At 45.2% G+C, this 26,761-nt stretch overlaps 4 protein-coding genes across 4 annotated transcripts; all 4 read right to left on the bottom strand.

Annotated features, from left to right (window-relative positions):
• Positions 1-5,301: 5,301 nt before the first annotated feature.
• On the bottom strand, positions 5,302-7,451 carry aurkaip1 (aurora kinase A interacting protein 1). The gene is made up of 4 exons (XM_080533654.1): positions 7,373-7,451; positions 6,943-7,059; positions 6,163-6,626; positions 5,302-5,622 (listed from the first exon to the last, which is right to left on the bottom strand). The coding sequence occupies exons 2-4, from the start codon at positions 6,992-6,994 to the stop codon at positions 5,506-5,508; spliced, it is 633 nt and encodes a 210-aa protein (XP_080389780.1). The 5' UTR covers positions 6,995-7,059; positions 7,373-7,451; the 3' UTR covers positions 5,302-5,505.
• Positions 7,452-9,578: 2,127 nt separating this feature from the next.
• LOC308161054 (tubulin alpha chain, testis-specific-like) lies at positions 9,579-11,555 on the bottom strand (the record flags this gene model as incomplete). Its single annotated transcript, XM_080534996.1, has 5 exons — positions 11,420-11,555; positions 11,048-11,196; positions 10,788-10,940; positions 10,091-10,618; positions 9,579-9,872 (listed from the first exon to the last, which is right to left on the bottom strand). Exons 1-5 carry the CDS (start codon positions 11,538-11,540, stop codon positions 9,579-9,581), a joined length of 1,245 nt encoding a protein of 414 aa, XP_080391122.1. The 5' UTR covers positions 11,541-11,555.
• A 7,234-nt stretch (positions 11,556-18,789) lies between these two features.
• LOC308161081 (tubulin alpha chain, testis-specific-like) lies at positions 18,790-20,766 on the bottom strand (the record flags this gene model as incomplete). Its single annotated transcript, XM_080535028.1, has 5 exons — positions 20,631-20,766; positions 20,259-20,407; positions 19,999-20,151; positions 19,302-19,829; positions 18,790-19,083 (listed from the first exon to the last, which is right to left on the bottom strand). The coding sequence occupies exons 1-5, from the start codon at positions 20,749-20,751 to the stop codon at positions 18,790-18,792; spliced, it is 1,245 nt and encodes a 414-aa protein (XP_080391154.1). The 5' UTR covers positions 20,752-20,766.
• Positions 20,767-23,994: 3,228 nt separating this feature from the next.
• On the bottom strand, positions 23,995-25,953 carry LOC308161268 (tubulin alpha chain, testis-specific-like; the record flags this gene model as incomplete). Its single annotated transcript, XM_080535258.1, has 5 exons — positions 25,818-25,953; positions 25,446-25,594; positions 25,187-25,339; positions 24,507-25,034; positions 23,995-24,288 (listed from the first exon to the last, which is right to left on the bottom strand). The coding sequence occupies exons 1-5, from the start codon at positions 25,936-25,938 to the stop codon at positions 23,995-23,997; spliced, it is 1,245 nt and encodes a 414-aa protein (XP_080391384.1). The 5' UTR covers positions 25,939-25,953.
• Positions 25,954-26,761: the final 808 nt, after the last annotated feature.

Genomic DNA, 26,761 nt, shown 5'->3' on the forward strand with positions numbered 1-26,761 from the left:
ACAAACTGTCATTACAGCACATAATACAGTATGTATTGTGTAGACAGTAATGAATACAGTGTACAGTAACTAGTACAGTATGTATCAGGGTTAAGGCGATTTCCTATTCAGGATGTGTTTTGAAACTCCAATTCAATTCCAAATTCCCCAATTGGCAGTAGAATGTAAAGAACACAAACAGTTGAGTTACTGACTATTGGAACACAAAGTACACCCAGATAAAAAAAGAAAAAAGAAAAGAAAACGAATGCCTTTTTTTCCCATGTACTGAATTGGAATTCAATTCACTTGAATGATGAATTGATTGATGCAATTGAATTGGAATCCTTGTCAACGCTTGTATGTCGCCCATGTGTATCCCTGTGTACTGAATGTTCCTGTTTATTCATTTAACCACAAATATGTTGTCTTCGTTTAAAAACATCAAGTAAATAGCAGGAAAACAACTATGGGTAGACCCCAACTCTTTAGTCTAGCCAGATTGAGGTTGACCAGAGCTGAACCCGGTCGGTGGTCGTTGTGTTACTGTGATTAACCTTCTCCTGCGGTGGGGAGAGCTCCCTGATATCACAGCTGTGTCTCTGAGGACAGGGTGGAGGGGGCGAGAGAAAAAGAGGAAAACAGACAAAAACAAGGACAGGGCAAAAGGGAGGGAGGGAGGGAGGGAGAGAGAGAGATGGTGGAGGAATGAACATAACAGGGACAGGTCCATAAAGGAAGGAATATATAAAAACGATGGTTTGTTTTCATTCGGTTTTAAGTGAGTGAAATTCACAAGATGTTTAAATCCCTTTGCGTTTGTACAAATAGAATATGAGAGTTTCCCCTCAGGGGATAGGGATTTTAATATAGCCAGTCAGCTATTTCTAACCCAGATTTTTCTCTAAGCGCTAAGCGCTATTACATCTGCTGTTTACCTAAGGGCCAGCAGAGATGCATGCAAGCCCAGCACAGAGGCTCTATTCATCGCCCCACTAACCTCTGTCAAGGCTAGTGTCCCGGGGGGGGGGGGGGGGGGCCAGCCCTCACCAGTCAAAGTGCCCACTGTCAGACTCCACTGTCAGCACCACGGTCCGATACTTCTATTTATTAATTCTTTCAAATGTTTTGGCATTTAGCAGACGCCTTTATCCAAAGCGACTTAGAACAACTACATTTGTCTAAGTAAGTGAATCATGTATCCATCAGTCATCACAAGAAAAAGTAATCTATGCTAGGGTCAGGGGTCTCCTAAAGGGTCTGAGTATGATGTACGCAGGGGTAACAGACAGTAAGGTTTTCATAGACAGTCAACACCAGGTGTGTCGGTCATCATGTACTGTAAATCCATGACCCTTTCCACTGCTTTCATGTCACAACTTCTATGGACTCCCACATTTATACACTGCAGAACTCACCTTCTTTGTGGGGGCAGTTGTGGGGCAGTCCCACTCTTTTTTTTTATAGATACAGTAGAGATTTAGACAGGAAGGATGGGTGAGAGAGAGAGGAGGGATGACATGCAGGATATGTCCCCGGCCGGAATCGAACCGGGGACCCTGCGGTTACATGGTCAACGCTTAACCCGCTACGCCACCTAAGCGCCCCCAGAACTCACTTTCTAATTGATTAATTTCTTGCCTCTGGAGATGTTTTGAAACGAGGCACGCTTCCTTTCAAATCATCTCGGGGGGGGGGGGCTTTTTTCAGGCATCAAATAATTAAAGCTACTTCATATTAAATCAATAGAGTCATCTCATCGTTAACTTGGTGTAACGGTTTACAAGTGGCAGGGCCCCTAAAGAGACATCTATGATCAATTCTGTCGGGCCACAATTATCCACTGAGTGTGCAGTCACGCTTGAATACGAGAGCTGACTGGAAACTTGTGGTGGGAGCTGCAGTGAGGGGGATCAACTCTGAGGCAGTGAGGGGTATAAACTCTGAGGGAGATAGATAAACAAACTGTCCCACACCCTGTCATTTTCTTCTTAGTCTCTCTTGCAGACATGGTGGCTGACGCACAAGGTTAAATTAACACCTAAGACTTAACGAGCCGTTACTGAGTTACTGTGCTCAATGACAGCTATTTTCCCCAATTACAAAATCGCACCAAATCCCTACTGTCACTTGTATCCACCACCGTCATTTAATACTGAATTTATTAAAAGGTAAACACATCAAGTGTTAACGAGCTAAAATGGTGCATGTAACACATTTTGAAGTTGAACATAAATATTGACATATTAAAATGTGTACATTTTGTTGTTTGTGTGCGCAATAGCTATTTCTGCGCGTGGTGATGTCACTGTGAAGTTTGGTCAGCTCAGAACTCTCGAACGGCAGAGATTTGGTCAACACAGCAAACTCTGTAGATTCAGGCAAACACACAAGGGGCAATTCAGAGACATCTTTGCTCAAGAGGCACATCCTGTCTAGGAAGCAAAACTCTGTTGACACTCCATGTTGCTGAAATCAGCCTCGTTCCAAATCTCCACCCAGGTCTGAAGTCCTACCTGGCAGGTACCGGGGTGTGATTTTCCTGCCCTCTCCTGTCAGCACACGTTGCCTCTAGGGCACTGGCGGACTCGAAGGAGGGGGCAGGGGGGGTGACCGCCCCTCCCGGTGCCCCCACGGTTGAAAAAAAAACAAAAGTGCCCTTTTGAGTGGCAAAAATGCCCTTTTGATTGGCGAAAATGAGAGGATGTGCCCTATTGGCTGCCCTTCCAATGGTCTAAACTTGACCATGTGCCCCCACCGTTGAAAAACGTCGCACTTAAGTGCCCTTTTGAGTGGCAGAATTAGAGGATGTGCCCTATTGGCTGCCTTTCCAATGGTCTAAACTTGACCATGTGCACTGATGGGGTCCCATGTTGTGCAGTAGGTGCCCTTTTGTTCTTTTCGCCCCCCCCTGCCGTTCAAACAGCCTGAGTCCGCCTCTGCTCTAGGGCCTGGCTGCTGCAGCTACAGGTCATACTGTACCCCCAGTATTTGGTGAAATAATGTATTTATCGATTTTAATATTTGTTCATTTTCAGCTCAGTAAAGATTAAGAATCCCCATATCACATGCAACAAAACCTGTACATTCTCCATGAATGTATATTACATGATCAATTGCCTTCACCAGTTAACCCTCTCCCCCTCCCCTGTCCCATGTGTCCCCAGCACTACCTTAATAGGCTAGGTGCACGATCTCACTACTTCCTGAAAGGCAACTGGTATGAACATATCCTGTCTCACTCTATTGGTTTAATTGATTAATCAGCTGTGCACTGTGTGTTCCAACGGTTTACCGCACAGCTGATTAATCAATTAAACCAATCGAGTGAGACAGGATATGTTCATACCAGTTGCCTTTCAGGAAGTAGTGAGATCGTGCACCTAGCCTATTAGGCCCAGCTATACTTTCTTTTATTTATTCTTTGTTTCTTTTTATTATTACTACTCAATCTTTTCAGTTTGTAAATCGTCTTTGAGTGTCTAGAAATGCTCTATGTATTATTATTATTGTTATTATTATTATTATTATTATTATTATTATTATTATAACCATAAAAGGTGGCCGGTTGTGGCCAAAGCCATCACAAACACATAGAGCCCTCCATGGTTTCCTCCTGGCCCATAACTAGTACAGCCCACTAATGGTGAAATTCTCGTTACTGACACACATAATGACAGACTGCTGGGATTGTGCTGACTCTCCCACCCTGACCGCGTTTAACTCAAAACACATTGGGCCAATGCCATAAACACAGCAAGCACAATCCCACCACTTTCTTGGGGTCTATGCCAATATATGTCTGTAACATATATGATGAATATATGTTATTTAATTGATTATTAATTATTTAGTTATATTAGGTTATGTTGTTCTGTTGTTCTTGTTATATCACTGTTCAGTGTATAAGCTGTTGTGTATTCTGTCGTGTTTTACACGTGTTATCTGGACCCCCAGGAGTAGCGGCCAACAGGGATCCTAATAATAAACAAACACACCAGTAACTGAGACAGATATGCTGCTCGTCGTGGTTTCTGCTGCTCTTCATAAATAACGGCCCCAATAAGCCATGTCATCACTGATAAATATCATCCTTGTATTACATGATGTCCATCTATTCTACGATCCATCACTCAGACGACGCTGTAAGTAGGTCAAATGGTTATTGACCTAAATTGGTTGTCATCGTGTTACCATACCAATGAGTAATACTCATCAATCGTGCTTTACTACTAGTGAAAGCATTATGTGGGTTCCCTTTGTTCTTTTCACACGGCAAAAGATCAAGATTAATTGCCCCAAGGGCAATAACACAAACCACAACACAATAATCTGATAGTAGGGTATGTAGTGAATATAAATCAATAACAATATTTTGTACTCTGAAATACTATATCATCGATATTTAATTAAATCAAACTAAATCGTTTCTTTACTGAATTATTGCAGAGCAAACAGTCAGGATTCTCAGTTTTTGTAGTTAGCAAAAAGTTGTTCAAACTTACTATGAAATAGCAGAAACATGTCTTTCAGTCTCCCTTTCACAACTCGGACTCCAAGGATGGGACAAGGCAGGTTTAGCTGCAGCACCTGGACGAGCACATCAGTGGATAAAAGAAAAGTTCTACCTGAAAGTTCTTCAAGTACCAACAAGCAACAACAGAACTGGAGAATTCTCCCGAGTCCACCAGACCCTCTGCACGCCCCGCCTCCGCGAGCCTCTGGAACCCAGTGTAACCCTACACCCCCGGTCTGGCACCACCGGGACACCGGGGTTCAAACACACGGAGGCGACGACCGACGTAGCATCATCTGTACATTGGCATGGCATCTTTGGAAAAATGGACCACATTTGACCAACTATAACGTCATAGGTTTACATAACATTTTTACATAACAAAAGCGTCTAATTGCATGTCTGCAAGGCTCCACCGCATTCAGCGAGAACGAAATAACCAATTCAAGAGATGTGACTGCGGCGTATGAGGTCCTAAGCTAAGAAATGCCTAAGACACACAAAACATAAAAAAGTAGAATAGAATAAATTGATTACTTTATAAAATAAAATACCGGTAAATAAAAAAAGATGTTCCATGAAATACCAAACACGTAAATGAGACTTCCAAGTTCACAATGTCAATGAAAGCCTTATTACATAGGGGTTGTGTAATACTGCCATCCATTGAACAAACAATGATAGTGCACAATAATTACTAATGAAAACAGCTACGCTTATGCTCAGAATACATCAATAATGGGCCATCATGGGGTAATAATGGAACCCAATACATCAATCAATAGGGACAATGACTGGGTGGTGAAACAGATCTTTATTGTTTCAGCAGCTATACAGGAGACGTAAGTACATCTGGAAAATGTCCATTTCACTGACGTCTGTTTCACGTCGAGGTCAGGAGGCTGTTGTTGTGTTTGATGAGAAGCGTTCCAGTCACGTATGAGGCAGTGGGTCAACTCGGTGTCAACATTTGTGCCAAAAGCTTTGACCCTGGTGTCTGTACTCTCTCTTCAGTCTCGTTTATTTCCGTATTGTTTGATGAAGATCTTAGGTGCGGTCCATCCCTCAGGGGCTTTCTTCAGTCCAGCTCGCATCCAGATCCTCTGTAGGTCCTTCTCAAAACGCTTCTGCAAGGACAAGACGCCCAGACATCAGAACACTAGACAGATGCCCAGACATTAGAACACTTAATTGGCAGAGAATGGTCAGCTGAGCCCAGTAATAGTGCTGTTGAATAATGAATATGTATATATTTTTTTCTTTTAACCCTAACCTCCTATTTTACTAAATCAGGTTTATAGTCAATTGCCTTCTGTTGCACTTCTTCGTCAGTTAATATAGAATATGCAGTTTAAGGTAAAAAAAATAAATGTAAAAAAGTATTTTAGTGACATTAATGTTTTCCATTAGGAAAATGATTAGTTAGTACATTTACATTTACATTTTTGGCATTTAGCAGACGCCTTTATCCAAAGCGACTTACAACTAATAATAATAATAATAACTTTTATTTATTTGTATAGCACTTTTCCTGCAAACTAATACATTTCACTAAGTAAGTGAATGATCTATCTACCCACCAGTCATAGCAGGAAAAAGTAGGCTAATCTACGCTAAAGCCAGGGAACAAGCATAGATGAGCAGGGGGGTGCTGAGTAAACACTTACCTGCTTCCTCTTCCTCCGGCCGTCCAACACCCTCCTCCTCAGGAACTTTGTACGTTTCAGCAGCTTCTTGTATTTGTGCCTGTTCATCTTCCGCCGCCTGATCTCCAGAACGTTCTTACAGCTGACGGGTGTCGTCGACCCGCCTTCACCGTCCTCCTCCAGAAGAGGGTCTGTGAGAGGCGGCAACACCTTGGCCTCCCCGACCATGTCGCCTATCTCCAGGGGCTGAGGATGCTCCAGCAGGGGTGGGAGCGCGTACCGCAAGGAGAGCCAGCTCTCCAGGGGAGTCACCGACATTTTACGAGGCACGAGGGCCTCTTCGAGTTCTGGTTCGAGTTGGACCCATCGAGGAGGACTCGTGTTATCTGCGGATGTTGCGTAGTTTCTGAGTTTACAATTTAGAGGGGAGCTGCAAGCAGGGAATGCAGATCCACCGACTGTCTGTCCTGGAGTCTGAAGTACACCTGAGCACCAAGAGAGAGAAATCATAACATCAATAGTCTGTTGATATGAATATTTTTTGTCTGCTAAAGAGTCTGCTATATGTGACGAGGTTGCATCTCTAATGTAAACTGGCAGTGCATTCCACAATCTGGGTGCATAAAATGAGAATGCAGCCTCACCAAATCTCTTCTTTTGGTACACAGAGAAAACCAGCGTCAGAAGACCTGAGAGCTTAATCGGGCTGATATGCTAGCAGAAGGTCTGAACATATTCTGGTGCTGTGCCAGTGAGAGCTTTAGAAAGACCACAAAAAACGAGTGACTTGTTTAAACGTACCAGACACTCTGCAGAGCAGACTGAGGCGAGGTGCTGCCCTTGAGATAAACATTGTTGCCCCACGATTATTCACATGAAGTCAGCAGGAGTCAGTCCCGGATCCTGTAGTCCCGTGTCCTGGGCAAAACATACATACACACATGTGAAATAGAAAACTACAACTGTCATCAAGTCTATTTAACTGACATGTATAAACATTGATCCCTAGTTCTGACACAGACAAACACCTCCAGGCAGCTTAGCCCAGTGTGATGCTACGTTATGGTGGCGCTAATGTTAGCTAGCTAGCTCATTGAGAAGGATACCCTGACATCCCAACAAATAAGCCGTTTCTACGACATTGAGCCAATACCGCTATGTTCATTGGGGTTAGGATTAAAAGAGACGTTAGTTTAATTCGTATTCAGTTAAATGTTCTCCAATAACTCACTTGAAGGTAGCGTAGATGGTGTTTTCACCTCCAATGACACACCGGGAAAAACTTCCGGTCCTTACAAGATACTTTTCCGCCTAACGTCCTGTGTTTCGTCCTAAATGGTTCCGCACTAATATTTAAGTCTATGGTTCCGCCTCAGTTTTGTAACTAAATTAAGTCTAAATACAGGTGCATCTCAACAATTGTGAATATCGTGGGAAAAGTTCAACATTTTCCGTAATTTAATTTTAAAAAAGTGAAACTTTCATATATTCTAGATTCATTACACGTATAATAATATTGATTGATTAATTAAAGGAGAGGGAGAAAAGGAGACGTAGTGTGTATAAAACAGCAAGAGAAAGACATGGAGGAGATATCTGGTGCTCTAAACAGGCATTCAGCAATATTTCTTATCACTTGTAAACAAGAGCAGGGGCAGAGCAGCGATTTTAAAAGTGTTTGGGTTCTAGGGCTGGGTGGGACATGACTCATGAGCATCGCAGGCCCCCATTCCAGTCTCCACAGCATACCAAAATGAATGCCATGCATTTCTACATTTTCTTCATCACCATATGCAAATAATATTGAGTTCAAAATGTACATTGTAGCACTACGCCCTTCACCCCAAGATACTATATTCAGCATTCATATACCAATGACTGTAGACTTTTTTAGTGACTGTTAAAAAAAAACATGCTTTTCACAAAGAATAATAATTATCTTAATTCTTAATTCATCCATGATACACAAGATGCAAAACCAGTGCCAGTGGGTGAAATTACATATTTATTCTTCTTACAAAATATATGATTGCAACATTACTTAATCTAACTCCCAAATGTACAAAGTTACTATCTTATTACCATATCACAAATCATTTGTTGTATTGTTGGAGCCATAATGAGTTGCTGAGTTTAGATTAAAAAACACCTGTTAGAGATATTTTGAGTTAGATATGTAAGAATATATTAATGAAATTGAAAACCTTTTGATTGTGTACTCTAAAGGATATTGAGATTGGTCATTGTGACCAATCACTTATGACTGTGTGACTTACCTGCCGGTAAGTAGGTGATTGAAATGTTTGTCTGTGGGTTAGATGGCGGAGAGCAAGTTTTCCGACTGCACATCTCAGAGAACACTCTGAACAAAGCACTCACACTACAATGGGAGCAAGATTGAGGTGCCTCCAACTGAATATGACAGTAAAAAGTGGCCTGGTTTAATAGGCATTTGTATTCTTTAAGCAAAATCATCCTTAAATCATGCACCTCTACCCCTGCCCCTTCTATAACCAGAGGTTTGCCTTATATCCTTATCATTGTTGATTAAGGACACATGAAAACAGCCACAGCTCATTTTTCTAAGATAAAGAAATGGGTTAAAACTATTGGGATATTATCCAAGTCCCTTGGTAGTTGCTTCATGTATAAATTATGGAAGAAAATAGTGAGCTCACTAATTTACCCACATTCAATGCTAACCAATAAAAACATTTTTAAACTGTCACCAGTGTGTTGGTCCTCTGTAGCTGGATGGTCAGTGCCTATCCCAGACTCAAAAGCCCTTAAAAAAAATGTCTTCATTCTGTGGCCCATCCTCTTTGTCACCATCACAGAAACAGGTCATTACACTATGATATATACATAATATATTACGTTTTTAAGTATAAACTCCAAGCTGAATACCCACTTAACATAAACGTTTTACGTGATACAAAAAATAACAAATAACATATGGGGGAACAAAACAGAACTTTATTAATAATTAACAGCAGAGAACACTGTGTGGAAGATTTACAATAAGTGAATAATATTTTAATAAAAATGTCATGGACGCAAATAAACATGACATGCTATACTGTATTTATTTCTTTAATAACAGATTTAGTTCAGAGGTTAGTATCAAAGAAAAGACCAAATATCATTGAGAGGGTGCCACCACCTCCTATTAATAATTAACAGCAGAGAACACTGCAAAATGTGTTGAATGAGTGGGGTCACTCGTCCCCTTCCTTACAATAAGTGAACAATATTTTAATAAAAATGTCATGGACGCAAATAAACATGACATGCTATACTGTATTTATTTCTATAATAACAGATTTAGTTCAGAGGTTAGTATCAAAGAAAAGACCAAATATCATTGAGAGGGTGCCACCACCTCCTATTAATAATGAACAGCAGAGAACACTGCAAAATGTGTTGAATGAGTGGGGTCACTCGTCCCCTTCCTCAGCTTCTCCCTCCACAGAGTCGACTCCGACCTCCTCATAGTCCTTCTCCAGGGCTGCCAGATCCTCTCTGGCCTCTGAGAACTCTCCCTCCTCCATGCCCTCGCCCACATACCAGTGGACAAAAGCACGCTTGGCGTACATCAGGTCAAACTTGTGATCAAGGCGTGCCCAAGCTTCAGCAATGGCCGTGGTGTTGCTAAGCATGCACACCGCCCTCTGCACCTTGGCCAGGTCTCCCCCTGGCACCACAGTGGGTGGCTGGTAGTTGATGCCCACCTGCAGGAAGGGCACAAGAAAGCAGTTGAGAAACCAACAATCATACGTGACAAAATAATTCAGGTGATGGTTAAAAGACAGATCAACTGCAGTAAATAAATATACCAAAATGATTTGTTTTAATTCAAGTGGGCATCATGATTAATTTGCACACAAAACACTTTTTGGGAGAATAAAAATCAGTGTGCAGTAATCATGAGCTTCAAATGGGTGTTTACCTTGAAGCCTGTAGGACACCAGTCCACAAACTGAATGGTGCGTTTGGTCTTGATGGTAGCAATGGCGGCGTTGACATCCTTGGGAACTACATCCCCACGGTACAGCATGCAACAGGCCATGTACTTCCCATGGCGCGGGTCACACTTCACCATCTGGTTGGCGGGCTCAAAGCAGGCGTTGGTGATCTCTGCCACAGAGAGCTGCTCATGGTAGGCCTTCTCAGCTGAGATTACAGGCGCGTAGGTGACCAGCGGGAAGTGGATGCGGGGGTAAGGCACCAGGTTGGTCTGGAACTCGGTGAGGTCCACATTGAGCGCTCCGTCGAAGCGCAGTGAGGCAGTGATGGAGGAGACGATCTGGGCGATAAGGCGGTTGAGGTTGGTGTAGGTCGGCCGCTCAATGTCCAGGTTGCGGCGGCAGATGTCGTAGGTGGCTTCATTGTCGACCATGAAAGCGCAGTCCGAGTGCTCCAGTGTAGTGTGGGTGGTCAGGATAGAGTTGTAGGGCTCCACCACTGCTGTGGAGATCTGAACACATACAAAAGGAGTAGAGAAAATCACTTTTAGAGAGATACTCCCCCAAAAATGTTTACTTACGGATCATGATATATTAATTCCAGGAAATATAAATAAATTATAAATGACTACAATTTATCAAATAATCTACTGAAATGGTGATCCCAAAGCACTGCAATACCAGAGGAGCAGGGTAAATGGCGAACTCCAGCTTAGATTTTTTGCCATAGTCAACCGACAGCCTCTCCATGAGCAGAGAGGCAAAGCCTGAGCCAGTTCCGCCGCCAAAGCTGTGGAAGATGAGGAAGCCCTGCAGCCCGGTGCACTGGTCCGACTGGGGACAGTCAAATCACAGGGCAGAGGGGGTTTGTGAATCAGGCCTTTAACAGGTTTAAAGCGCAATACCACAATCAATTGTTAATAAACCAGGACAACACTAACCAGCTTGCGAACTCTGTCCAGCACCAGGTCCACGATCTCTTTACCGATGGTGTAGTGGCCTCGGGCGTAGTTGTTAGCGGCATCCTCCTTACCGGTGATCAGCTGCTCCGGGTGGAAAAGCTGCCGGTACGTCCCCGTGCGGACCTCGTCTGCAGACACATCACAGCGTGCTCGCGCATCAAGATTACATTGGTACATTACATACCAGGTCTCATTAGCTGGCTAAGCATTAGTTTAGCATTGTTATCGCTAGCTAAAAATCACCTGTAACTAATTAACATTAGGTTGCAATGCACATGAACTAGAAATAACAAGTTCACCGATTATTTTTTGTTGTTGTTGCAGAATAAGTGCATCATTGTTCAACCATACCAACGACAGTTGGTTCCAGATCCACAAACACAGTCCGAGGGACGTGTTTTCCGGCGCCTGTCTCGCTGAAGAAGGTGTTGAAGGAGTCGTCCCCCCCGCCGATGGTTTTGTCACTCGGCATCTGTCCGTCGGGCTGGATCCCATGCTCCAGGCAGTACAGCTCCCAGCAGGCGTTCCCGATCTGCACTCCGGCCTGACCGACATGGATGGAGATGCATTCACGCTAGACGGAGAAAAAAACAGATCGATTTTGAGACACCACAATCTCGCATTCAATGTCGTTCATTTGCCACAGAACGATTTACTTCGTTAAGACAATGGTTCACTAGTAGCTAGCTAAACTGGACTTGCTTACTAGCCGGCTAGCTAGCTTACCTACTTTGAAAAACACTCCTTAGCTAGCTAGTAAAACTTACCATATTGATGAGGATTCAAAGTAATAACTGTGTATGACAGAAATACGTTTTTTTGTTAGTGAATAATGCCTATTGCTAGCTAGCTGATTACACAATCCTGTTTCACTGGCTTTGTCACTTGCGATGAATAATGTCCAAAATAGGTCAAATATAACGGCTGCTCACACATATATATATAGGTGCGTCAAAGAACCCGCCCCCTTTTAACCCAATTGGCTATATTTCGTACAAATAAAATGTTCAGCCCCATCAATCAATATTTTCTCTTTTACCATTGGACCATTGGAATTTTCAAAAAATAAACTTCATTAACGGCTGTTACTCGGTTGTCTTGTTTTGATTGGATCAATCTACTTATTTGTTTTTCTTCGAAATTAAGTAATACTTTGAGCTGCAACGTTTGCGAAGTTATTATTATTATTATTATTATTATTATTATTATGTCATGTCTCATGCGAGTCATGCCCCATGTATTGTTTTTGAACTCCAATCAGTCAGAGATGGCGTCACTGATGGATGGCACTCTGCAGCATAAAATAGGGCTTCAAATCACGTGATCTTTGAGGACATCTTGTGGTTATACATGTTATGGCTATAACATTATTTTTGTTGCGATCTTAACAGTCAACTTCAGTACACTGTGCCCTTGTTCCAAACTGAAAATGCTTATGTCCTACCTAGATAATAACTGTAATGTAACATAGAGTTGGTTTTGACTTTGAGTTTAACACAGATCCAATAATGCATCAGCAGGGGTCCATTTGTGAAATTGAAATTGCAGTGAAATGTATGCATATAACATATCATGTTATGTTCCCTTGACATAGGGTTGATTACCTTTCAGTAAGTTCTTTAAAAAGGAACTCAAATCTAAGTGGGGGAAATAAATCAACATTTCACATGATCATTTAGATTTGACAGCTAGATGGGACTGGGAAAATATAACCCTTCTCAAATTCATGCAGCACTCTAAAATGCAAGGATTGGCAGACAACAACATTTATGTTGAACATAATGTATCTAATTGTTAGTTTGCATTGTTGTGCTTGTAAAATAAATACAATAGTCAAGGGGTTATTATGTGGGTGAAACAGTGGCTGAGGGAATTTGCAAGATATTTCCTTTGAGAAGGAATGTATTGTAGTGCCGGAGGAAAAAGGAAAGACGTAGGCAACGTAATGATAACTGTTTAATCAAAATAACAACTTGTACTATCAGTACAGGACCAGAAAATAGATCACCGAAACTCTTGTGTCCAAACAGGAAGGTGCAACGTTAATAAACCTCCCCTCTGCCCCTAGTGCCAGAACTGGTTCCCTCCCACTACACAACCAACAGTAAGAGGAGAACATGAACCCATAATGTAGTCACTACACCAGCCCCCCCAGTGTTCACCTCAATATTGGAAATCCTCACGGCGAGGAGGGCGTATGGCCCGGCCCCTACGATCGTAGGTAAAGTCAGGAGGTGCGGGAGGAGGTGTGACATCGCCCATCACGTCCTCCTGCAGGGAAGGACGGGGGGCAGTGACGACCGGGGGCTCGCGAGCTGCGGGGGGTTGTCGGGGTCGGAGGGGGGAATGGCCAGGGCGCGGCAGGGGAGGTAGGACTGGAGGCCGGCCTCTGCGCGGTGGCAGGGCCAAATCCAGGGGCAGTTCAAGGTCCAAGTGGGCCGGTTTGAGGCGATCAACGGACACACACTCAGGCCTACCCCCCATGTCAACCATGAAGTTCTTGGCTCCGGCCTCGATGACACGGAAAGGCCCGTCATAAGGAGGACGTAGTGGAGTCCTGTGGCCATCATGACGAATGAAAACGAACCTCGCTGAGTGCAGCTCCGGGGGCACCCTCGAAGTAGGGACACCATGCTGCGTAGTCGGGACCGGGACGAAGGTCCTGGCGCTGTCCAGCAGGGAGGCGCGCTGAGCGGCGGCGGACCAGGGCTCCGTTGACTTGGGAATGAAGTCACCGGGGACCCGCAGCGGCTGTCCAAACACCAGCTCAGCGGACGACGACTGGAGGTCCTCCTTAGGCGCTGTCCTGAGCCCCAGCATGACCCACGGCAGCTTGTCAAGCCAGTCGCTGTCCGTGAGGCTGGCTCGAAGGGCGGCCTTCATGGATCGATGGAAACGCTCACAGAGCCCGTTCGCCTGCGGGTGATAGGCGGTTGTGCGGTGGAGCTTGACCCCCAGATTCTCCGCCACCGCTGCCCACAGCTCTGAAGTAAACTGTGAGCCACGGTCAGAGGAGAGATCAGCAGGGGTGCCGTAGCGGGAGACCCACACCGCGATGAACGCCCGGGCCAGGTCGGGGGCTGTCGTTGAGGAGAGCGGAACTGCCTCCGGCCAGCGAGTCGTCCTGTCCACCATGGTAAAGAGATAGGTGTATCCGTGCGAGGGGGGCAGCGGCCCTACCAGGTCCACGTTTACATGATCGAACCTCCGCTCAGGCACAGAGAACTGCTCCAGGGGGGCCTTGACGTGTCGATGCACCTTGGCGCGCTGGCAGGCGATGCACGTGTCTACCCAGGCCCTCACATCCCTCTTGAGCCCATGCCAGACGAATTTCTCTGACACCAGCCGTGAGGACGGTTTCCTACCAGGGTGAGACAAGCCGTGTATCGCCTCGAAGGCGGGGCGCCTCCAGTTGGCGGGGACCACCGGTCGTGGCTGACCCATGGAGACGTCGCACAGGAGCGTGGCCCCTGCGTCACCGAAAACCACCTCTTCTAGGCGCAGTCCTGTGTCCGACAACTTGAGAGCCTGGACGGCGGGGTCGGCGGCCTGGTCTGCAGCCATGCGCGCGTAGTCCAAACCCAGTTGGACCGCACCAACCACCGCCCTGGAGAGACAATCCGCGACCTGGTTGGACTTCCCAGCAACGTGCTGGATGTCTGTGGTGAACTCGGATATGTAGGCGAGCTGGCGCTGTTGGCGGTCGGACCACGGCTCCGCCACCTTGGACATGGCGTGCGTGAGTGGCTTGTGGTCCACGTAGGCCGTAAACTCGCGGCCCTCCAGTAAAAAACGGAAGTGTCTGACAGCAAGCCACAGCCCGAGGAGCTCCCTGTCGAATGTGCTGTACCTTTGCTCTCTGGGAGACAGCTGGCGGCTGAAGAATGCAAGAGGCTGCCAGGCGTCCCCAACCCACTGTTCGTACACCGCTCCCACAGCAAAGTCAGAGGCGTCCGTGGTGAGAGCAGTGGGTGCCGAGGGCGAGGGGTGGGCCAACATGGCAGCGCGGGCCAGGGCCGCCTTGGTGTCCTGAAAGGCTTTGACACGCTCCGCCGTCCAGTCCACCGGCTGCTTCAGAGTCTTGCCCTTCTGGGCATCGTACAGAGGCCGCAGGATGTGAGCGATGTGGTGGAGGAAGCGATAGTAGAAGGTTACCATCCCGATGAACCCCTTGAGCTCGCTGATTGTGCTGGGGCGCGGGAAAGCAGCGACAGCTTCCACCTTCGAGGGGAGGGGGGTCACCCCCTCTGCGGAGACCCGGTGCCCGAGAAAGTCGATGGTGTTCCGTCCGAACTCACACTTCGCCGGATTGACAATCAGCCCATGTTGGCTGAGCCGTGTGAAAAGGGCCCGGAGGTGGGACAGGTGCTCCTCCTCCGTGGTGCTTGCGACGAGGATGTCATCCAAGTAGACGAAGAGGAATGGTAGGTCCCGGAGCACCGAGTGCATGAGGCGTTGGAAGGTCTGCGCCGCGTTCTTCAGGCCGAACGGCATCCGCAGAAACTCGAAGAGTCCAAATGGCGTGATTACGGCCGTCTTAGGGACGTCCTCGGGGTGCACCGGCACCTGATGGTACCCCCGTACCAGGTCCACTTTGGAGAAGAAGCGTTTGCCTGCCAGGTTCGCTGAAAAGTCCTGGACATGTGGGACCGGGTAGCGGTCAGGCTTGGACGCGTCGTTGAGGCGGCGGTAGTCCCCACATGGGCGCCACCCGCCGTCTGACTTAGGGACGATGTGCAGGGGAGACGCCCAGGGGCTGCTCGAGCGCCGAACGATGCCCACCTGCTCCATATGCGCAAACTCCGCCCTGGCGATGGCCAGCTTCTCCGGGTTGAGGCGCCTGGCCCTGGCGTGGAGGGGAGGCCCCTCGGTCTCGATGTGGTGCTCCACTCCGTGTTTCACCGTGGGCGCGGAGAAGGTGGGCTTGGTAAGGTCGGGGAATTCGGCGAGCAGCCGAAGGTACTGGTCACTTTCGGCGAGCGTATTGGACCACCCGCTGTAGACCGCCTCCCCCTGCGTACAGGCGAAGGAAGCGAAAGTCTGTGAGTTGACCAGGCGCCTGTTCCCCACGTCCACCAAAAGGTTGTGGGCGCACAGAAAATCCGCACCAAGGAGGGGAAATGTGACAGCCGCTATGACAAAATCCCACGAAAAGCATTGCCCTCCGAAGCACACGTCCACCGCCCTAGTGCCATAAGAGCAGATAGGTGTGCCGTCCGCGCCTGCCAACTGCGGACCACGCTCCTCCTTCGCCACATCCGATCTCTCTGCCGGAATGATGCTCCACTGGGCACCTGTGTCACAAAGGAAACTGCGACCAGAGGCGGTGTCTTGTATGAAGAGCAGCCTGTTGGTGACGCCAGCGCTCAGGGCCACTACTGAGTGCCGGCCCCGCCGTTTCCCGTCGGTCCGAAGGTGCAGGGTGAGCGGCACCGTTTGGCCTTGGCGCCAAAAGTGGCGTGGTAGAAACAATGGCCCGCAGCGTTACCCTGCTGGCCAGAAGGTCTGGCATCATCCTTCGCTCTCCTGCGACGGTCGGGTGGCGGGGCGGCCGCGGGAGCGAGCAGGTCGGGGGACCGTTGAGGCATGGCCAAGACGAACCGGTCCGCCTCCCTGGCCAGGGCGCGGGGCTCCATGATGGCGGTGTTGGCCAGCGCCATCCTAACTTGAGCTGGCAATGTGCGCATGAACAGCTCTGTGAAGAGGATCATGGGGTCTTCTGTACCGAGCAGGTTTAGCATCCTCTCCATGCGCGCAGAAGGCCTCTCGTCACCCAAGTCCGACATGGCAAATAGGCGACGCACCCTCTCCGCAGTGGACAGTTCAAATGTCTCTAGAAGCAGGGCCTTGAGGCGCTCATATTTGTTCGTCGTCGGGGGAGCAGACAAAAAACCTACCACTCGAGCTGCGGTGGAGCTGCCCAACATTGCCACAGCATGGTTGTACCGGTCGTCGTCGTCATCGATGTCACTTTTGTTGAAATGTGCCTCTACAATAGCAAACCATGCAGCAGGCGTTGAGTCCCAGAACTCTGGTAGCTTGAGAGTGGGAGTGTGCGCACCACGCGTTACCCTGACAGGGGATGGTGATGGCTGCCGCTGGTTTGAACGTCTTCCTCGCCCGGACATTTTGCAGGATTGTAATGTTCGCTCGCTGGTTTTTGTACACAATTCCGTTAACAAAAATCCACGTCGGGTCACCAGTGTAGTGCCGGAGGAAAAAGGAAAGACGTAGGCAACGTAATGATAACTGTTTAATCAAAATAACAACTTGTACTATCAGTACAGGACCAGAAAATAGATCACCGAAACTCTTGTGTCCAAACAGGAAGGTGCAACGTTAATAAACCTCCCCTCTGCCCCTAGTGCCAGAACTGGTTCCCTCCCACTACACAACCAACAGTAAGAGGAGAACATGAACCCATAATGTAGTCACTACACCATCATGAATGTAAATTACCATTCGAACAATGACCATTATGCACCTAAAGTGCATAGTGTGGAAGATTTACAATAAGTGAACAATATTTTAATAAAATGTCATGGACGCAAATAAACATGACATGCTATACTGTATTTATTTATTTAATAACATATTTAGTTCAGAGGTTAGTATCAAAGAAAATACCAAATATCATTGAGTAAGATATGTAAGAATATATTAATATGAAATGTGTTTGTTTACCTTTTGATTGTGTACTCTAAAGGATATTGAGATTGGTCACATATGACTGTGTGTGACTTACCTGCCGGTAAGTAGGTGATTGAAATGTTTGTCTGACGGTTAGATGGCGGAGAGCAAGTTTTCTGACCGCACATCTCAGAGAACATACTCTGAACAAAGCACTCACACTACAATGGGAGCAAGATTGAGGTGCCTCCAACTAAATTTGACAGTAAAAAGTAAAAACTGGCCTGGTTTAATAGGCATTTGTATTCTTTAAGCAAAATAATCCTTAAAGCATGCACCTCTACCCCTGCTCCTCCTATAACAAGAGGTTTGCCTTATATCCTTATCATTGTTGATTAAGGACACATGAAAACAGCCACAGCGTATTTTTCTAAGATAAATAAATGGGTTAAAACTATTGGGATATTATCCAAGCCCCTTGGTAGTTGCTTCATGTATAAATTATAGAAAAAAGTGTGAGCTCACTAATTTACCCACATTCAATGCTAACCAATAAAAACATTTTAAACTGTCACCAGTGTGTTGGTCCTCTGTAGCTGGATGGTCAGTGCCCATCCCAGACTCAAAAGCCCTTAAAGATTTTTTCTTCATTCTGTGGCCTATCCTCTTTGTCACCATCACAGAAACAGGTCATTACACTATGATATATACATAATATATTACGTTTTTAAGTATAAACTCCAAGCTGAATACCTACTTAACATAAACTTTTTACGTGATAAAAAATAACAAATAACATATGGGGGAACAAAACAGAACTTTATTAATAATTAACAGCAGAGAACACTGCAAAATGTGTTGAATGAGTGGGGTCACTCGTCCCCTTCCTTACAATAAGTTAACAATATTTTAATAAAAATGTCATGGACGCAAATAAACATGACATGCTATACTGTATTTATTTCTTTAATAACAGATTTAGTTCAGAGGTTAGTATCAAAGAAAAGACCAAATATCATTGAGAGGGTGCCACCACCTCCTATTAATAATTAACAGCAGAGAACACTGCAAAATGTGTTGAATGAGTGGGGTCACTCGTCCCCTTCCTCAGCTTCTCCCTCCACAGAGTCGACTCCCACCTCCTCATAGTCCTTCTCCAGGGCTGCCAGATCCTCTCTGGCCTCTGAGAACTCTCCCTCCTCCATGCCCTCGCCCACATACCAGTGGACAAAAGCACGCTTGGCGTACATCAGGTCAAACTTGTGATCAAGGCGTGCCCAAGCTTCAGCGATGGCCGTGGTGTTGCTAAGCATGCACACCGCCCTCTGCACCTTGGCCAGGTCTCCCCCTGGCACCACAGTGGGTGGCTGGTAGTTGATGCCCACCTGCAGGAAGGGCACAAGAAAGCAGTTGGGAAACCATCAATCATACTTGACAAAATAATTCAGGTGATGGTTAAAAGACAGATCAACTGCAGTAAATAAATATACCACAATTATTAGTTTTATTTCAAGTGGGCATCATGATTAATTTGCACACAAAACACTTTTGGGGAGAATAAAAATCAGTGTGCAGTAATCATGAGCTTCAAATGGGTGTTTACCTTGAAGCCTGTAGGACACCAGTCCACAAACTGAATGGTGCGTTTGGTCTTGATGGTAGCAATGGCGGCGTTGACATCCTTGGGAACTACATCCCCACGGTACAGCATGCAACAGGCCATGTACTTCCCATGGCGCGGGTCACACTTCACCATCTGGTTGGCGGGCTCAAAGCAGGCGTTGGTGATCTCTGCCACAGAGAGCTGCTCATGGTAGGCCTTCTCAGCTGAGATTACAGGCGCGTAGGTGACCAGCGGGAAGTGGATGCGGGGGTAAGGCACCAGGTTGGTCTGGAACTCGGTGAGGTCCACATTGAGCGCTCCGTCGAAGCGCAGTGAGGCAGTGATGGAGGAGACGATCTGGGCGATAAGGCGGTTGAGGTTGGTGTAGGTCGGCCGCTCAATGTCCAGGTTGCGGCGGCAGATGTCGTAGGTGGCTTCATTGTCGACCATGAAAGCGCAGTCCGAGTGCTCCAGTGTAGTGTGGGTGGTCAGGATAGAGTTGTAGGGCTCCACCACTGCTGTGGAGATCTGAACACATACAAAAGGAGTAGAGAAAATAACTTTTAGAGAGATACTCCCCCAAAAATGTTAACTTACGGATCATGATATATTAATTCCAGGAAATATAAATAAATTAAAAATTACTGCAATTCATCAAATAATCTACTGAAATGGTGATCCCAAAGCACTGCAATACCAGAGGAGCAGGGTAAATGGCAAACTCCAGCTTAGATTTTTTGCTATAGTCAACTGACAGCCTCTCCATGAGCAGAGAGGCAAAGCCTGAGCCAGTTCCGCCGCCAAAGCTGTGGAAGATGAGGAAGCCCTGCAGCCCGGTGCACTGGTCCGACTGGGGACAGTAAAATCACAGGGCAGAGGGGGTTTGTGAATCAGGCCTTTAACAGGTTTAAAGCGCAATACCACAATCAATTGTTAATAAACCAGGACAACACTAACCAGCTTGCGAACTCTGTCCAGCACCAGGTCCACGATCTCTTTACCGATGGTGTAGTGGCCTCGGGCGTAGTTGTTAGCGGCATCCTCCTTCCCGGTGATCAGCTGCTCCGGGTGGAAAAGCTGCCGGTACGTCCCCGTGCGGACCTCGTCTGCAGACACATCACACCGTGCTCGCGCATTAACATTACATTGGTACATTACATACCAGGTCTCATTAGCTGGCTAATCATTAGTTTAGCATTGTTATCGCTAGCTAAAAATCACCTGTAACTAATTAACATTAGGTTGCAATGCACATGAACTAGAAATAACAAGTTCACCGATTATTTGTTGTTGTTGTTGCAGAATAAGTGCATCATTGTTCAACCATACCAACGACAGTTGGTTCCAGATCCACAAACACAGTCCGAGGGACGTGTTTTCCGGCGCCTGTCTCGCTGAAGAAGGTGTTGAAGGAGTCGTCCCCCCCACCGATGGTTTTGTCACTCGGCATCTGTCCGTCGGGCTGGATCCCATGCTCCAGGCAGTACAGCTCCCAGCAGGCGTTCCCGATCTGCACTCCGGCCTGGCCGACATGGATGGAGATGCATTCACGCTAGACGGAGAAAAAAACAGATCGATTTTGAGACACCACAATCTCGCATTCAATGTCGTTCATTTGCCACCGGACGATTTACTTCGTTAAGACAATGTCTGGCTAGTAGCTAGCTAAACTGGACTTGCTTACTAGCCGGATAGCTAGCTTAGCTACTTTGAAAACCACAATGTACTCCTTAGCTAGCTAGTAAAACTTACCATATTGATGAGGATTCAAAGTAATAACTGTGTTTGACAGAAATACGTTTTTTTAGTTAGTGATAATGCCTAATCTTCTGTTGCTAGCTAGCTAATTTACACAATCCTGTTTCACTGGCTTTGTTACTTGCGATGAATAACGGCCAAATGTTATGTGACGGCTGCTCACAGGTATATATATAGGTGCGTCAAAGAACCCGCCCCCTTTCAACCCAATTGGCTATATTTCGTACAAATACATTTTTCAGCCCCATCAATCAATATTTTCTCTTTTACCATTGGACCATTGGAATTTTCAAAAGTAAACGTCATTAACGGCTGTTACTCGGTTGTCTTGTTTTGATTGGATCAATCTACTTATTTGTTTTTCTTCGAAATTAAGTAATACTTTGAGCTGCAACGTTTGCAGGAAAAGCGCTATACAAATAAAAAGTTATTATTATTATTATTATTATTATTATTATTATTATTATTATGTATCATGTCATGTCTCATGCGAGTCATGCCCCATGTATTGTTTTTGAACTCCAATCAGTCAGATGGCGTCACTGATGTATTGCACTCTCTGCAGGATAAAATAGGGCTTCAAATCACGTGATCTTTGGTGACATCTTGTGGTTTATACATGTTATGGCTATAACATTATTTTTGTTGCGATCTTAACAGTCAACTTCAGTACACTGTGCCCTTGTTCCAAACTGAAAATGCTTATGTCCTACCTAGATAATAACTGTAATGTAACATAGAGTTGGTTTTGACTTTGAACTTAACACAGATCCAATAATGCATCAGCAGGGGTCCATTTGTGAAATTGAAATTGCAGTGAAATGTATGCATATAACATATCATGTTATGTTCCCTTGACATAGGGTTGATTACCTTTCAGTAAGTTCTTTAAAAAGAGACTCAAATCTAAGTGGGGGAAATACATTTAAAAAAAACAACATTGCACATCATCATTTAGATTTGACAGCTAGATGGGACTGGGAAAATATAACCCTTCTCAAATTCATGCAGCACTCTAAAATGCAAGGGTTTGACAGACAACAACATTATGTTAAACATCATGTATCTAATTGTTTGTTTGCATTGTTGTGCTTGTAAAATAAATACAAGAGTCTAGGGTTATTATGTGGGTGAAACTGGCTGAGGGAATTTGCAAGATATTTCCTTTGAGAAGGAATGTACCATGAATGTACGGTAAATTACCATTCGAACAAATGACCATTATGCACCCAAAGTGCATAGTGTGGAAGATTTACAATAAGTGAACAATATTTTAATAAAATGTCATGGACACAAATAAACATTTTAAATAAACATTCAAATAAACTATTACAGCAGTTCTCCCTGTTGTCAGATTGGTGTACCTGGCTCATCAATAAAACCTCAGATCATATTGTTTGTATTGTATTTATTGTTTATATTGTTCCATATTATTTTGCTGTGAAGCACTTTGTGACATTTGTCTATGTAAAAAGTGGCAAACAAATAAAATTGATTGATTAATTAAAGGAGAGGGAGAAAAGGAGACGTAGTGCGTATAAAACAGCAAGAGAAAGACATGGAGGAGATATCTGGTGCTCTAAACAGGCATTCAGAAATATTTCTTATCACTTGTAAACAAGAGCAGGGGCAGAGCAGCGATTTTAAAAGTGTTCGGGTTCTAGGGCTGGGTGGGACATGACTCATGAGCATCGCAACCCCCAGCCTTCGGCCCCCATTCCAGTCTCCACAGCATACCAAAATGAATGCCATGCATTTCTACATTTTCTTCATCACCATATGCAAATAATATTGAGTTCAAAATGTACATTGTAGCACTACGCCCTTCACCCCAAGATACTATATTCAGCATTCATATACCAATGACTGTAGACTGTTAAAAAAAATGCTTTTCACAAAGAATAATAATTCTCTTAATTCATCCATGATACACAAGATGCAAAACCAGTGCCAGTGGGTGAAATTGGCCACATTACATATTTATTCTTCTTACAAAATATATGATTGCAACATTACTTAATCTAATTCCCAAATGTACAAAGTTACTAGTTAGTTATCTAATTACCATATCACAAATCTTTTGTGGTATTGTTGGAGCCATAATGAGTTGTTGAGTTTAGATTAAAACACACCTGTAAGAGATATTTTGAGTTAGATATGTAAGAATATATTAATATGAAATGTGTTTGTTTACCTTTTGATTGTGTACTCTAAAGGATATTGAGATTGGTCAAGTACCTTATGACCGTGTGTGACTTACCTGCCGGTAAGTAGGTGATTGAAATGTTTGTCTGTGGGTTAGATGGCGGAGAGCAAGTTTTCCGACCGCACATCTCAGAGAACACTCTGAACAAAGCACTCACACTACAATGGGAGCAAGATTGAGGTGCCTCCAACTGAATTTGACAGTAATAAAAAATAGGTTAATAAAAAAATGTATAACTGTCACCAGTGTGTTGGTCCTCTGTAGCTGGATGGTCAGTGCCCATCCCAGACTCAAAAGCCCTTAAAGATGTTTTCTTCATTCTGTGGCCTATCCTCTTTGTAACGTCACAGAAACAGGTCATTACACTATGATATATACATAATATATTACGTTTTTAAGTATAAACTCCAAGCTGAATACCCACTTAACATAAACGTTTTACGTGATAAAAATTAACAAATAACATATGGGGGAACAAAACAGAACTTTATTAATAATTAACAGCAGAGAACACTGTGTGGAAGATTTACAATAAGTGAATAATATTTTAATAAAAATGTCATGGACGAAAATAAACATGACATGCTATACTGTATTTATTTCATTAATAACAGATTTAGTTCAGAGGTAAGTATCAAAGAAAATACCAAATATCATTGAGAGGGTGCCACCACCTCCTATTAATAATTAACAGCAGAGAACACTGCAAAATGTGTTGAATGAGTGGGGTCACTCGTCCCCTTCCTCAGCTTCTCCCTCCACAGAGTCGACTCCGACCTCCTCATAGTCCTTCTCCAGGGCTGCCAGGTCCTCTCTGGCCTCTGAGAACTCTCCCTCCTCCATGCCCTCGCCCACATACCAGTGGACAAAAGCACGCTTGGCGTACATCAGGTCAAACTTGTGATCAAGGCGTGCCCAAGCTTCAGCGATGGCCGTGGTGTTGCTAAGCATGCACACCGCCCTCTGCACCTTGGCCAGGTCTCCCCCTGGCACCACAGTGGGTGGCTGGTAGTTGATGCCCACCTGCAGGAAGGGCACAAGAAAGCAGTTGAGAAACCAACAATCATACGTGACAAAATAATTCAGGTGATGGTTAAAAGACAGATCAACTGCAGTAAATAAATATACCAAAATGATTTGTTTTAATTCAAGTGGGCATCATGATTAATTTGCACACAAAACACTTTTTGGGAGAATAAAAATCAGTGTGCAGTAATCATGAGCTTCAAATGGGTGTTTACCTTGAAGCCTGTAGGACACCAGTCCACAAACTGAATGGTGCGTTTGGTCTTGATGGTAGCAATGGCGGCGTTGACATCCTTGGGAACTACATCCCCACGGTACAGCATGCAACAGGCCATGTACTTCCCATGGCGCGGGTCACACTTCACCATCTGGTTGGCGGGCTCAAAGCAGGCGTTGGTGATCTCTGCCACAGAGAGCTGCTCATGGTAGGCCTTCTCAGCTGAGATTACAGGCGCGTAGGTGACCAGCGGGAAGTGGATGCGGGGGTAAGGCACCAGGTTGGTCTGGAACTCGGTGAGGTCCACGTTGAGCGCTCCGTCGAAGCGCAGTGAGGCAGTGATGGAGGAGACGATCTGGGCGATAAGGCGGTTGAGGTTGGTGTAGGTCGGTCGCTCAATGTCCAGGTTGCGGCGGCAGATGTCGTAGGTGGCTTCATTGTCGACCATGAAAGCGCAGTCCGAGTGCTCCAGTGTAGTGTGGGTGGTCAGGATAGAGTTGTAGGGCTCCACCACTGCTGTGGAGATCTGAACACATACAAAAGGAGTAGAGAAAATAACTTTTAGAGAGATACTCCCCCAAAAATGTTTACTTACGGATCATGATATATTAATTCCAGGAAATTACTGCAATTCATCAAATAATCTACTGAAATGGTGATCCCAAAGCACTGCAATACCAGAGGAGCAGGGTAAATGGCAAACTCCAGCTTAGATTTTTTGCCATAGTCAACCGACAGCCTCTCCATGAGCAGAGAGGCAAAGCCTGAGCCAGTTCCGCCGCCAAAGCTGTGGAAGATGAGGAAGCCCTGCAGCCCGGTGCACTGGTCCGACTGGGGACAGTCAAATCACAGGGCAGAGGGGTTTGTGAATCAGGCCTTTAACAGGTTTAAAGCGCAATACCACAATCAATTGTTAATAAACCAGGACAACACTAACCAGCTTGCGAACTCTGTCCAGCACCAGGTCCACGATCTCTTTACCGATGGTGTAGTGGCCTCGGGCGTAGTTGTTAGCGGCATCCTCCTTACCGGTGATCAGCTGCTCCGGGTGGAAAAGCTGCCGGTACGTCCCCGTGCGGACCTCGTCTGCAGACACATCACAGCGTGCTCGCGCATTAACATTACATTGGTACATTACATACCAGGTCTCATTAGCTGGCTAAGCATTAGTTTAGCATTGTTATCGCTAGCTAAAAATCACCTGTAACTAATTAACATTAGGTTGCAATGCACATGAACTAGAAATAACAAGTTCGTCGATTATTATTATTTTTTGTTGCAGAATAAGTGCATAATTGTTCAACCATACCAACGACAGTTGGTTCCAGATCCACAAACACAGTCCGAGGGACGTGTTTTCCGGCGCCTGTCTCGCTGAAGAAGGTGTTGAAGGAGTCGTCCCCCCCGCCGATGGTTTTGTCACTCGGCATCTGTCCGTCGGGCTGGATCCCATGCTCCAGGCAGTACAGCTCCCAGCAGGCGTTCCCGATCTGCACTCCGGCCTGACCGACATGGATGGAGATGCATTCACGCTAGACGGAGAAAAAAACAGATCGATTTTGAGACACCACAATCTCGCATTCAATGTCGTTCATTTGCCACCGGACGATTTACTTCGTTAAGACAATGGTTCACTAGTAGCTAAACTGGACTTGCTTACTAGCCGGCTAGCTAGCTTACCTACTTTGAAAAACACAATGTACTCCTTAGCTAGCTAGTAAAACTTACCATATTGATGAGGATTAAAAGTAATAACTGTGTATGACAGAAATACGTTTTTTTTGTTAGTGACTAATGCCTATTGCTAGCTAGCTGATTACACAATCCTGTTTCACTGGCTTTGTCACTTGCGATGAATAATGTCCAAAATAGGTCAAATATAACGGCTGCTCACACATATATATATAGGTGCGTCAAAGAACCCGCCCCCTTTTAACCCAATTGGCTATATTTCGTACAATACATTTTTCAGCCCCATCAATCAATATTTTCTCTTTTACCATTGGACCATTGGAATTTTCAAAAAATAAACTTCATTAACGGCTGTTACTCGGTTGTCTTGTTTTGATTGGATCAATCTACTTATTTGTTTTTCTTCGAAATTAAGTAATACTTTGAGCTGCAACGTTTGCGAAGTTATTATTATTATTATTATTATTATTATTATTATTATTATTATTATTATTATTATTATTATGTCATGTCTCATGCGAGTCATGCCCCATGTATTGTTTTTGAACTCCAATCAGTCAG

This window comes from Nansenia antarctica (genome assembly GCF_963989245.1).
Source record: "Nansenia antarctica genome assembly, chromosome: 6".
NCBI classification, from domain to species: Eukaryota; Metazoa; Chordata; class Actinopteri; order Argentiniformes; family Microstomatidae; genus Nansenia; species Nansenia antarctica.